The following is a 13739-nucleotide window of genomic DNA, read 5'->3' on the forward strand; positions in this document are numbered from 1 at the left end:
AGTACTGCACTCTTCTGGCTGGGACCTTGAATAAATGAATGAATGTTACATTTATACAGCCCTTTTCTAAGATACACAAAGAGCTTTACAGAAGCACTGGGGAGCCACTTCAACCCAAACGTGAGGCAGCAGGAGAGGGGGCCCAGGCAGAGAGAACAGCCAACAAGACGGGTGCTTCCACAGACAGGACGGGGGCCCCGGCAGACCAACGCTGACGACTCCTGGGACCAAGTCAACAGAGCAGCTGTCGTCATTGTGACTCACCCTCATACATCCATCCATTGTCTAAACCGCTTATGCTACTGGGTCGCGGGGGGTCCAGAGCCTATCCTGGAAGGATCTGTGCACGAGGCAGGGAACAACCCAGGACGGGGGGGCAGCTCATTGCAAGGCACATTCACACACCATTCACACACACATGCACTCCTACGGCCAATTTAGCAAGAGAGAACATGCAAACTCCCCACACATGTGACCCAGGCGGAGACTCGAACCTGAGTCCCAGTGGTGGGAGGTAACAGTGCTAATCACTGCACCACCAAGCAGCCCCACCCTCATACATGATTTCTGATTCTTGATTTTAATCCCCTTTTCTGTTTTTGGCAACATATAAAGTGCTGTGAATGTCACTGTCAGATTGTCATATCATCCTCCAGTTGTCCCTTGTCACCCTGGATGCACATTGAGTGTTTGCTAAATATTTTATCTTGTAGTGTTCCTGATTTTTTCCTGTGTTTTAATTTGCAATTCTCAAATTTCATGACTGGCATCCGTGGGGACGATTAATTAAACCTGTTAACTCTGCACTTCAATTTCAAACTGTTGGTAACATGTGTACATATTTTTGTCTGATCTTTTCACCACCAGGTGGCGATATAGCAACTCCAGAGTTATTGATGGCTAGAACAAAAAAAACACAGTAACACAGAGGTGTAGCTAAAAATTCTGGGCCCCTGACAGAATGTCACCTTGCGCCCTCTGTCGAATTTTACATTCTGTGAAAGAGATTTGTTGAGCCATCTTCCAATGTAATCCAATCCAGCTCTTTATTTGAAAAGCACTTTAAACAACCTTATGGACCAAAGTGCTGCACAAAGGAATAAATAAAAACATTCACACACTTAAAAACGAAGTAAAAGAAATTTAATAAAAACCAAAACATTCAATGTGAGTAAAAGGCCATTAATAAAAATTTAAAAAAATCTATTAATTAATAAAGAAAAGGCTAAGATTAAAATAAGATTTACTATTAAAATTAACATCTCACAATGTGTCAAAGGTGAAGGAGAAGAGATTAGAAGAGATTTAAAAACGGACAGAGGGGATTCCTCTCTAATGTGAAAAGGCAAGTCATTCCACATTTTAGGAGCTGCGACTGCAAAGGCTCGATCCCCTCTAAGCTCACGCTGAGTCTTAGGAACCGTCAGGAACAGCTGATCAGCTGACCTGAGAGAGCGGGTGGGGGTGTAAGGGTGAAGCAGCTCACACAGGTCAGATGGAGCAAGACCACTGAGGGCTTTAAAAGCAAATAACAGAATTTTAAAATGAATCCTAAAATGTACGGGCAGCCAGTGGAGTGAGGCTAAAATGGGGGAGACATGCTCATATTTCCATGTGCGGCAGCATTTTGAACCTTCTGGAGGTGAACAATAGTGGAGCCTCTAACCCCAACATAGAGGGCGTTACAGTGGTCCAAACTAGTAGTGACAAAAGAGTGGATTACTGTCTCAAAGTGCTGCCTAGAAAGAATTGGCTTTATTTTGGCCAACTGCCTCAATTGTAAAAAGCTTGACTTGACAACTAACCTTATCTGAGTGTCAAACTTAAGGTTGGTGTCGACTTTAACCCCTAGGTGTGTGATGACTGGTTTACAATATTGTTCCAAGGAACCTAAAATTACAGTGGAGGTCAGAGGAGTGGAGTTACCAAAAACCAACACTTCTGTCCATTACCTCCCCACTTCCTTGTTAGTTACAATATTTGTTCTGCATTACTGTACACTGTAAACCCAAATGCTCAAAATAATCAAAATTATTAAGTAGCATAAACTTAATTTTCTGAAACAGTTCTACTAACCTAAATATTTTGAGTTCATGTGACTTTTTTATAGTTTTTGAGTGAATTAAACTGATTATTTTTAATTAACTGAAACAATGTGCTTATTAAGTAAGTGCCACTTAGGTGTATAATTTAGCTGTACTTATTTCTTTTTGTTTCAACATTGTATGTGTACTTGCGTGTGTGTGTGTGTGTGTGTGTGTGTAACCAATTGTCATTTTTTATTAAATTATATGTATTTAAATAAGTTAATATTTAAAAATACTTAATTTTCCTAATAATGGTTGGGTCTTCATAAATTCAGCTGTAAAAGATTTTAGCAAGAAAAATATTAAATTCACTCTAAGTACTAATTTTAAACGAAAAAATATGTTTGATTAAAAAAGTTACGACTCGGTTTACGTAAGGGTCATCATTTTATTGGCTTACGAGGTTCCCTTGCCCCAAGGTCAAAGGTCACGTGCAACACGTGGATAAGTTACTTTGGCGCCACAAAAGACTGCAGTGCAGTGCAGTGAGGAGGATGTAAGCTTCAAGCTATCGGCAGTTATCAGCAACGTCGGTGTCACGGTAAGTGTTAAATGTGTTTTTAAACAGGGGTTTATCTAGTGAACAGTTACAGCAGTTTAATCAAGACAAAACTTTAAACAGCGTTCGTCAGTTACGTATATTTACATTCAAAAGTCATGGATGTCTAGCAAGGAACAACTGATAAAATAGGCTTAATAAAAAACAATGAACGACAAAGCATAACACATCAGCTAACTTACATAATTTTTCAAACGGACCATAGTCTATAATTCTGCGTGTACGATTTAGCCAAACGTTACATTTGTTTTAAAGACATTAGACGCTGAAATTATGTCCACGCGTGATACGCGATTAAAAAAAACATCCATTGCTAATTTTGGGTGGTGTCCACAAAACTAGATAACTAAAAATATACTTTTCCCAATGTGTTGACGTGCCACTGATACGCAAACTAGGGAGCTGGAGAGCATGTGCCATGGGCGTCGCTAGGCCATTTTTCGGAGGGCTTTAGTCCCCCTAACATTTGTACTCAGCCCCCCTAAAAATTCTCCTTAAGGCCACTTAAAAAAAAAAATAAAAATTGGTTCTCGTCCCCTCTCGACCCGCCGAAATGCCTCCGACCCCAATTTTTTTTATTTCGTTAAAATCGCATGGAAAATACCCAAGAATGACGAAATTTGAATTTCCCGCGCATTCCACATCGACGATTGATCCACATTGTGTAATCCTAGTCTTGGAATGGTTTCATGAACCTAAATTTGTCTCTACCTGAGATGGGCTGGTGCAAAGATTTAAATCTGGGGAAGTGATGTGGTACATGTTCTTTACTTGTTTGTAGAGTTGCATTTCCTTGTTCAACCATTCAGGTTCCTGTATTTTGTAAATTCCTCGTGTTTTAACATGTTTTAATACACTTTCTTTCTAGATATATATTTTAAAATCTTGGTTGTTCATTTAGAATGGGAATGACAAACAGAATATTGGTTTCAAATAGTATCATTTTTATATTCACGAATGAAACATCAGCATAAAGTATCGAAATCCATAGTTGGGAATGAGATACACATGGATCAAGGAATTCTTGTATTTTCTTACATTTAATATATTTGAAACGCAACAAACTGGAAGAACTGAGGAAGCGTACTAAGTAGGTCTGCTCTCTTCGGTATGTATTTTCAAATATGTATTTTCTTACATATTTGAAAGTCCAAACAGTCAATCAAAATTTTGTAAAAAAAAAAAAAAATCCCGCCCACCCTACCCACCCCCTCCAAAAAAAGGGCGAGAACCAATTTTTTTTTTAAGTGGCCTAAACTTGACACAAATTGCTGGTCGCCCATCGTCCCCGTTAAATTTGATATGAAAGTTAATTAAATAATTAAACTATTTTGATTGAGCTATACACTTTCTAACATTAATTTTGTTTTTCTTTCAGGTTGTTGGCTACAGTATGATTTGGCAATGTAAGTTGTGCTCAGCTTCTTTTACTGACAGATTGCAAATATTTAAGCACTACAGACTGCAGCACAGCCACTTTTCCAGTGTAAGCCCCCTTCCATGCATCTATAATTATTGCATGTGTACATTTAAGACACTTAATAGTCTTAGAACTCATTTGTCAAGATGTCATACTCGCCAATTTGGTAGTAGTGCAGAACACTCTCAGCAGGCTCTGTTATTTAAATGCCCTTTATGCCCATTTCAGCAGCAATTTTCTGAATCTGTTCTTTTCTGCCATCTTAGAAGGCATTTAAGAAATCATGAAACAGTGGCTTGCCCATATAAGGATTGTAGCTTTACCACAAATGTATACTCTTCATTCAATTCTCATAAAAGTAGATCACACCAAGCAAGCGTTTCATCAGACTTTCAAAATGACATTGTCAGTGATGTTGGTCAAGCCAGTATTCCTGCAGTTGATGGTGATTTATATGAAGAACCTCCAAGCACAGATGAGGATCCAGTGGGGATTGATGGTCAGTGTGACACTGACGTACTAAAAAAACATCTTAGAATTAATTTATCTTCCTTATTTTTGAAGATGCAGGCAATCCTACATGTCTCAAACACAGCTACCCAAGAAATAGTGGAGCATTTAAATCAGGTCTGCTTCTTATCTCGGCCTTTGATCAAGGAGGCAATTAGAGATATATTGCAGAAAAATGGTTGCAATGTGGCAGAATCTGCACTGGATGAAGTTGTAAGTGCTGTTATGGATTCCAATGTTATATTTACTAGTACTTCTAAAGGTGCAGAGTTATCCACATCCAAGCGCAGAAAAGTCTTTTTCGAGCACAACTATCCATGTGTAATGCCAGTCGAGTATCAGCTGGAGCAACGTGGACATACCACAATGTATGTTCCTATTCTTCAAATGATTCAGGAGTTGTTTAAAAACACAGACATTCTAAAAATGATTACTGATCCAAATACCAATTCTGGTCAATATGCCTCATGCTACAATGGCTCATATTTCCTTGAAAATGAATTATTTTCAACAGGTGATCTCATTTTACCACTCCAGTTATATATTGATGAGCTTGAAATTGCCAACCCACTTGGCACATCACGTAAAATTCACAAACTTTGTGCTGTATACTGGGCACTTGCCAATATGTCACCAAAATACAGGTCAGCATTACACAATATACAGCTAGCAATGCTTGCAAAAGTGACAGACCTCCAGAGGCATGGGTATGCAGCTGTACTTGCTCCATTATTACATGATGTTCATATTCTTGAACAGGATGGTGTTTTTATTGAACGACTTGGTCGCAATGTCAAAGGCACCATCTTTTGTGTGTCTGCTGACAATCTAGCTGCCCATGGATTAGGTGGCTTTGTGGAGTCATTTAAAGCAGGCTATGTTTGCAGATTCTGCTTGGCCACAAGAGAACAGTTTCCAGCAACTGAAGCCAGGCAGTTTTCTCAAAGAACCAAAGATAGCCATGACCTTCATGTACAAAACATTCAGGAAAATGACGCTTCCTCCAACCACTTTGGTGTTAAAACAAGTTGTGTCTTGCGTGACTCCCTGGATTACTTTCATCCAGTCACAGGCTTTCCTCCAGATGTCCTGCATGATCTTCTAGAAGGCATAGTTCCTGTGGAGATTTCTCTCTGCATTAAGACCTTGATCCAGATGAAGTACTTCACTTTAGAGTATTTGAACCAAAAGATTGCATCATTCCCATATCAACATGCTGATAAAGTGGATAGGCCTCAACCAATTCCCAAAACATTTCTGTCTCGAGGAACGATAGGAGGGAATGGTCATGAAAATGCTACTCTGCTCCGACTGCTTCCATTGCTTGTAGGCAGTGTTGTACCAGAAGGTAATGGTGCATGGACAGTTTTGATGGAACTGAAAGAGGTAGTGCAGTTAGCATTATGCCCATCATTTTCTGATGAAACCTTAGACTATTTTCAGTCCAAAATCAGCGATCATAAGCAAGTACTGCTGAAGACATTCCCAGAGTTTAGCCTTCGTCCTAAGCATCACTATGTGGAGCATTACCCCACCATGATCAAGTGCTATGGGCCCCTGGTGCATGTTTGGACAATGCGATTTGAGGCCAAACACCGTTTTTTTAAACGAGTGGTGCATGACGCTCAAAACTTCAAAAATATTTTGAAGACAATGGCAGTCAGACACCAACACATGATGGCATACCATCTTGCTGCCCCATCATTTTTCAAGCCAGAAACACAAGCATCCAGGGTTGACTCTGTTCTGGTTTCAGCTCTACCAGAAGTAGCTCAGCTACACATTAGAACACTAACAACTAGTGACACAATATACCAGACATCAAAGGTTACCATTGATGGCACACACTATGTCTGTGAAATGTTTTTGTCTGTCGGAGACAGTGGTGGACTACCTAGGTTCTGCAGAGTAGAGCACATCTACCTTGTCAATAGCACTGTTTCATTCCTTTGTTCTAATTATGATTGCTGGTATTTAGAACATCTTGGATCCTATGAGCTGTCACCTTCCCAGACAAGTCTGTCAATCCACCTGAAGTCTGATCTCAACGATTCAGTCCCGCTCTCTGCATACGAGGTAGAAGGCTTGCTTCTGTTAACACCCAAGAGATTCATACAAATAAAACAGAACTGAGTCTAGCCAGTGGTGAGTAGTTTTTATTGAATTAATTACTATATTTGTATTACTGTTTATCTAGCAGCATATAATCTGTATATTTTAATAACCATTTATGCATGCCAATCTTTTGCTTTCCATTAGCATAATGGCAGATCTATCCCCACAACCCATGGTCCTTCGTGTTGTTGAACCAGACCGGGCTAGAAAATTAAAACTCTGTTCACGACCAGCCTCTATTGATGCACTGATTGCTGTTATAAAAGAACAGCTGGAAATAGACCTTGACTTCAGTTTAAAATATGAAGACCCCGACTTTGATGGAAAACTTACATCCCTCTCTGACATTGATGAGTTGCCACAGAAAGCGGTTGTGCATGTGTCTTTTGAGCAAGATTCCAGCTCTGTTGCCTCAACAGAAACAATCTCAAGTGTATCATCCTCAGAACGTGGGAGAAGATGGCCTTCAGTTTTTTTTTCAATTCCCACATTTTCTTTGGATGTTGAATTGAAACTTCGGGAAGGTAATACTGAATTTGAGAAGAACAACAAGTATCTTCAGTTAACAAGAGATGTAAAACATGACATTTTAGAAAAGCTAGCATCTGAGATGTATGGCTACAAGGCTTATCCCAGTGATAAGGAGATAGCAATGGTAGCTGAGGCTCTTGTGTTAAAATATCCTTGCTTGAAGGAAGCAGGATCTGAAACTGGCTGGAATGGATGGAAGAACAGCCTAAAGTTTAAGATGGGCAACTATAGGAGCAAGATGAGAAGGGCTGGATGTTCAGAGATCACAGTGAATGCTGGAAAAAGAAGTAGAATGAATCCTGACAATGAATCTTCACATTCAAATATTAAAAGACCCAAACGAGCGGAGGTAAACTTTCTGCCCAACTTTCCCCAAGGAGAAAATCCCTCAACCCTTGAACAGCTGAGGCAGAAAGTTGTTGATGAAATGAAGAAAGCTGAGAAGAACTTGCCGCTTATAAAAAAGATGATGCAAACCACATTTGCCCTGCGGCGACAAACCATAGTAAAGACATGCCCACCAGTGAAAGAGCTCATGGAACTCTGGCCTGCACTCAAAATGGAATCTGAGGTAATGTAGTAGCACTTTTTCCTGTTATTTCTTTTTTTGACAACATATACCACATTCAGGGGCTGTTTTCTGCCTTATGGATGGGTAGTGTATTTGCCAGATTCACATAGTTAATATGGCTGTGTTGTCTGTCTGTCTTTGTTTTAAAATGTAGGTGTATGCAGAGTTCCAACGGATTACAAACCAGAACCTGCCCAACACATTCTACTCTGAGCTTGACCGACATCTTCCTAGACTGATGACCCTGTTCAGACAGAAGGCAAGCAGAACCGGGAAGACGTCAGACGCTTTGACTGAAATCCTGAAAATCCATGATGAACAGGTAAAAATATTGTTATACCTATTTTATGGGTCTATTTCTTAAAGAGGAACATTGGAAAACATTTGAAAAGTTTGATGATTCAAATGAGCTTTCAATACAACAACTTGTCCAGGTTTTTTGGTATGTGTCTGATTTTGTATATCTGATTGTAATGTTTACCAGTAAATAAGTTATGTACAATTCTGTTTTTATCTCCTTTTATATAGGAGGTTCATGACATACACACCAAGCGTGTTACTGTTCTTCATGCCCTTCCTGTGTATCTACGTGAGGACGTCTCTGAGTTTTTCAAGACCTGCACAGTAAGTTTTATTTTATTTTTTTTAATCTCACGACTATATTAAGTAAACAGTTCATATGAATACAGACATATTTACACGCTTACCCTTCCTCAGTCTTTCAAATCACATAGTTTGTGTGATTTGAAGAGATTAGAAGCGATTTTTCTTTGACCTCACTGTAAAAAAAAAAAAAACTTTGGTACTAGATAATTTTGATTAAAGCAAAGTGTTTTTATAGGTTTTTTTAGCATAGTATCAATTTCTTGTTTACTGGTAGCTTAGCTGGGTCCTGTAGAACACTGATCTTCTGTTTAAAATCATACTGTAGTTTGTTCACACAACAATTAAAATCATTAAACTTTCTGTCAGTTGGTCTGAAGCAATATTGTTTGTTAAATCTCATGACTAACTAAATGCCTTTATCTTTGCACTAAACCTGCTGTAAATATTTTTGTCAAAAATCTTAATAAAAAATCTTTAATCCTTTTATATCCATTTTATTTTGTAGGACACATCTGATGAGCCTGACCTTTTAGATGTTTCAGTAGCCCTCCTCACAGTCGTCAAAGATAATGACACAGGTCCAGTTCACTTCCAGCCTGTGAAAATCTCTGTTGTCATTGAAAGCGAGATTGTGGGCAACCTCCCCAGATTTGCTGATGCCGTCCTGGTAATGTTTGGACTGATCTATGCACTACACCTCAGCTATCCCAGGGGACTGACCAACACTTTTGAATTCATTCAGAAGATTTTACTTGGTCTTGACGATGGTAAACTGTCACCCAAGTTACAGAGTCTCAAAAATGACTTGATGCGCATGTAGACATTTATCAGAATAATTACTAAGGCCTGGCAGTTCCTTTGTAGTTCAATGTAGATTATTTCTGTGAAAATAATGGTTAAAATGTTTCTGCACCAGTTGTTTTCCCACAATATGCACAGTGTGCCTTTTGTATTAATGTTATTTGGCATTAATACAACTCTTGTTCTTGAAAGTTAAGTACTGGGTAGTACTTGATAATTGTATGTGTATTTTAGTTGTAAATGGTACATGTTAAGTTTCAGGCAGGTTCATAAATTTGTAATTTTAGAGGTGCTATTTTAATCTGGTGTTCAGGTTTTAGCCTAGTGCATCTCTGAATTGTTTTATGCTTCTGTCTTAAATTAACACTGCAGTGTTAAATAGAAGAGGGCAAGAATTCAGTGTAACTCACTGTAACTTAAACTTTACTTTGTTTGTACTCAAAATATTTGAGGCAATGAGTTGCCACAAAAATTTTAAGTTTTGAAACATGCGATTTTGAGTCTTGTGTGTGAAAGCTTTTGAGTTACTTGTACTTGTAAAACAAATGACAAAGACTAATAAATATTGAGTTGATGCTACTTAAAAATGGTTCTTTGTGTACTTATTTTTTTTTGTAATGTTAACTTAATACCATGAGAAAGGTTAAGAGAAATTTTAAGTCACTATAACTGAAAATATTTAAGTTGATTTAATAACTAGTTTTAATTTAACTGTAATTAAAATGTTTATGTAGCATATAATCCAAATATTTAACCTTTTTGAAATATTTTTTTTAAGTTCATGAACTTAAAAACATTGAGGCAACGAGTTACATCAATTTTTTTAAGTTCTGCTTACTAATTTGGTTTTACAGTGTACTGCTTTGGAGCCTTTTGATATTAAGGTGAATAACACAGGTGAAAAATTAAGGTGAAAAAAGAGACAGATGCATTGACAGCAGTCGTGGCCACACTTTGGACTGGGAGTGTAAGAGCAAAGGAAACTGAATCCACTATGTTCTGTCCTGTAAATTTTTATTAAACACCACATGACACACATACGAGTCCTGTTTTAACTTTCAGGGCTGATGGTCTGCAGCCTGGCTTGTGTTCTACAGTGCAGCGCAGGTGCAGTCACTGTGCTGAGCCCGGCGTTATATTAATGACGCAGCCTTTCACACTGACCAGTGAGAAATAACCTTGAAAATGACTGTGCTCTTTGTGGTTCTCCTTTTTTCTTACCACCAAGCAAGAGACTAAACATATTTTCTACTTATCAGTTATCAGAAATCAGAAATGTCATGCAGTAATCAGAGGTTAGACAGCAAGAATGACTTTTGTATTTTTATCTTTTGTCAATCTTTTATCCAGCGACTACTAATTCTCATCGGGGTCTGGAGAGGGTGGGACCTGTCCCAGGAAGCACAGAGCACAGGCCTGCATGGGATGCCATTCCACACAAGCAAAAACAATTAAGATGGTCAGATTTGCCTCACTGTGTGATTTTGACTGAAAGATGAACTAAGCACAGTCTTGTGTGTATAAAAATGCGTAGATTCATTTAACTTTAACAATGAGATTCAGCAACATGACCTTATAGTGTTAATGATCGGTATCTTACTGGTATTAACTGAATTATGCAAAATTCTACATTATTCTATATTATTGCACCCAAATTGTTCATACTGACTAAATGTAATTACTGACATCCTGGACATACTGCTTTTTAGGTTTGAATTTAAAATGTTAGTAGACAAATTCATGCTGTCAATAACATCTCACTTGCTCACCCACTTTTAGATAAAAATACCCTTTGTGGTTTTTCTAGTGAAGCAGTGGGCCTGAGCTGAGGACCTGATGGTTGTGTGGTTTTCGCTCACTGAGAAGAGAGACACAAACACCCTGCTCTCAGTCGGTCAGTCTTCCTGTAAAATGCAGAGGTGAGACTGCTAGTGGAAAATTACTGACTGCAGCGTCAACAACACATATAAACAGCAGCACAAACAAAATGTTCCACAAATGCAGGACATCTGTATGCTTACAGCACACATCAGACACGCTGACCCTCAGCACTGAGCTCCTCCAGGCTCTGTGCTCTCCCTCTTCTCTTCAATTTCTACACAAATCACTGCTGCTCCAGTGAAGATCCTGAATTTTGCAGGTGATACTACTGTGTTTGCCATCATAACTGAAGGTGATGAGTCTGCCTACAGACTGGAAGTCGTACAGCTGACCATCCAGTTCTGAACTCACATTATCCCAAATGTCCACATGCTTAGACTCCTCTCATCATCAGGGAGGAGCGTCCCTTGGCACTGTAGAGTAGATGGATGAGAGCAGGCTGATAACAAGGCTGTCATCAATTTTATGTGACACCTCTCACCCCCCCAGCAGACTATGGAGGCCCGTAAGGGCAGCTCCTTCAGTAAGAGACTCAGACACCCGGCGTGTGACAGAACGGTACCGCAGGTCATTGGGCCCCACAGCAGTCAGGCTTTATAATCTGCACTCTGCTCATTGAACTTTTCCCCTGTTCACTGTCTTCTGATACAGTTTCTATCTGCTGCTGATCTGCAATATTGTTCCTCCTTATTCACTGATGTGCAGTGTTGCATTGAGCCAGTGCATTATGCCCTGTGTGGCAGCTTCCTTTGGGAGGCTAATATCTGGCACATGAGCAATAATGTTACATGCAATAGGATTGTGTATAAGTTAAGGATTGTGTATAAGTTAATTTTAATATTCCTATAATATTCCTCTGTATGTAATATATTCTTATTTTTTGTTTCTATTATTACCCTATATTTATATATACATCCATTTATTTTACATTCATAATGATGTTGTTTGTTGTTTTGTGCCCCACTGCTCTTGTAACAAGCCTCAGTCTTGACTCTCCCTTTTAAGGTCTTGGCCTTAAATCACACTCGATATAGGTGGTGTCGTCCCCATCACCCTGACCAGGATACATGCTGTAAGATTAATGGATGGTGTTTATCTGTGTGATGAAAAAGAATGTGAATAAAACAAAAATGTACCATTATAAATGGGAGCCCTAGGATGTGTGGTGGTTAGAGATGTGGACTGATGAGAATTTTGCTTTTCTAAAGTTCTGTTGTGAAAACTGTACATTCCGTTCCATGTACAGTAGTGATATGTAGCAATCATGTGCTCCAGTCAAATGTCCAGCTGCATGAATAATAATGGTGGCTTGTTTGGATAAAATAACTTAGGCTGAATACTTGAAAGCGTGACCTGGGTGAGGTAGAGAGGAAACAGGGTCTTACAAGAAGCAGATATTGTTCTGTCTGTGTGGTTTTTACTCTTTGCAAAGTGAGTCCAGCACAGTGCAGTCAGTGGGTCAGTCTTCCTGAGCTGCATCTAACCAGTGGAAACATCTGCAGCACTGCAGAGAAGCACTCAGCAGACAAACAAACCCAAACAGCTTACAGCTGTATGTCACTTTTGGACAGAGGTGGACAAAGTATCACAACTTCACTACTTGAGTTAAGTATAGATACTCCTCGTCAAATAATACTCAAAGTTTTTCAGTTAATTTTTTACTTCAGTTAAAGTACTGGAGTATTTGCATCTAAAAATACTTAAGTATTCAAAAGTACATTATGTTTTAAATGCAAGACATTTTTCAGAACCTAATGACTCCTGAACACCCCACTGAATACACTGACTGGCTTGTACATCTTGTAGAATAAAAAGCTTGTGGAATATGATACAATGACTATAGAAACACAACTGACATAACAAAAGTACAGCCATTGTCATTTTCATCTTATTTAACACCCCCCACCCCACTCACACAAAAGAGCATGGTAGTGTTCTTACAGAGCCGTAGCAGTGTGTGTGTGTGCATGTGTGCATGTGTGTTTGTGTGTGTGTGTGTCTATGTGTGTGTGTGTTTGTGTGTCTGTGTATGTTTGTGTGTGTGTCTATGTGTGTGTATGTTTGTGAGCCAAGTAACAAGACAGGGAGCAAGAAACAAAACTCCTCTTTCTTAATTATCCACATCGTTATTAACGACACAGGTATATATACAGGTACATATACAGGTACATGTATATACTCAAAAATACATCCAGAACACACAATTAAATGAAAAACGTAATTTAAGAACACTTGAAATTTTCATTCAGTTTCTTTCATCTGTTTAATATAATCGATCAGTCCCTGTGCGTTTGCCCCAAACCATTCAGCATGGTACACAAGGGAGACAAGTAAGCATGTGTGACATCAAAGAACTGATTGCAGCAACTCAGCCTTTCCACAACATTAAAGCCGCTTATTCCCCCCCATGCCATGAAGAAATAATCTCTGTGGCTCCCCTCTCCCCCTCCCTCAGCCCCCAGTCTGGCTTGAACATTTGCACTTCCAGTAAAAATGCGCCCCAAACACACTGACACCAAACTCAGCACCGGTGCTCCGTAAAATCCCGTGATTCAGTCTCAGAAGCACTGGCTCCCCTGCCCTCCTCTGAACATTATTAAAGCTACACCCTGAACACTCTGTGTGACTGACATGAATGAGAAGCATCTTTATTCATAA

At 39.1% G+C, this 13739-nt stretch overlaps 2 protein-coding genes across 2 annotated transcripts; both read left to right on the plus strand.

Annotated features, from left to right (window-relative positions):
- Positions 1-4141: 4141 nt before the first annotated feature.
- Positions 4142-6883, plus strand: LOC125704140 (uncharacterized). The gene is made up of 2 exons (XM_048969477.1): positions 4142-6652; positions 6836-6883. Exons 1-2 carry the CDS (start codon positions 4166-4168, stop codon positions 6881-6883), a joined length of 2535 nt encoding a protein of 844 aa, XP_048825434.1. The 5' UTR covers positions 4142-4165.
- Positions 6884-7351: 468 nt separating this feature from the next.
- Positions 7352-9789, plus strand: LOC125704309 (uncharacterized). Its single transcript, XM_048969770.1, has 4 exons — positions 7352-7793; positions 7948-8115; positions 8322-8417; positions 8905-9789. Exons 1-4 carry the CDS (start codon positions 7440-7442, stop codon positions 9217-9219), a joined length of 933 nt encoding a protein of 310 aa, XP_048825727.1. The 5' UTR covers positions 7352-7439; the 3' UTR covers positions 9220-9789.
- Positions 9790-13739: the final 3950 nt, after the last annotated feature.

The sequence above is a fragment of the Brienomyrus brachyistius genome, chromosome 11 (genome assembly GCF_023856365.1).
Source record: "Brienomyrus brachyistius isolate T26 chromosome 11, BBRACH_0.4, whole genome shotgun sequence".
Taxonomy (NCBI): domain Eukaryota; kingdom Metazoa; phylum Chordata; class Actinopteri; order Osteoglossiformes; family Mormyridae; genus Brienomyrus; species Brienomyrus brachyistius.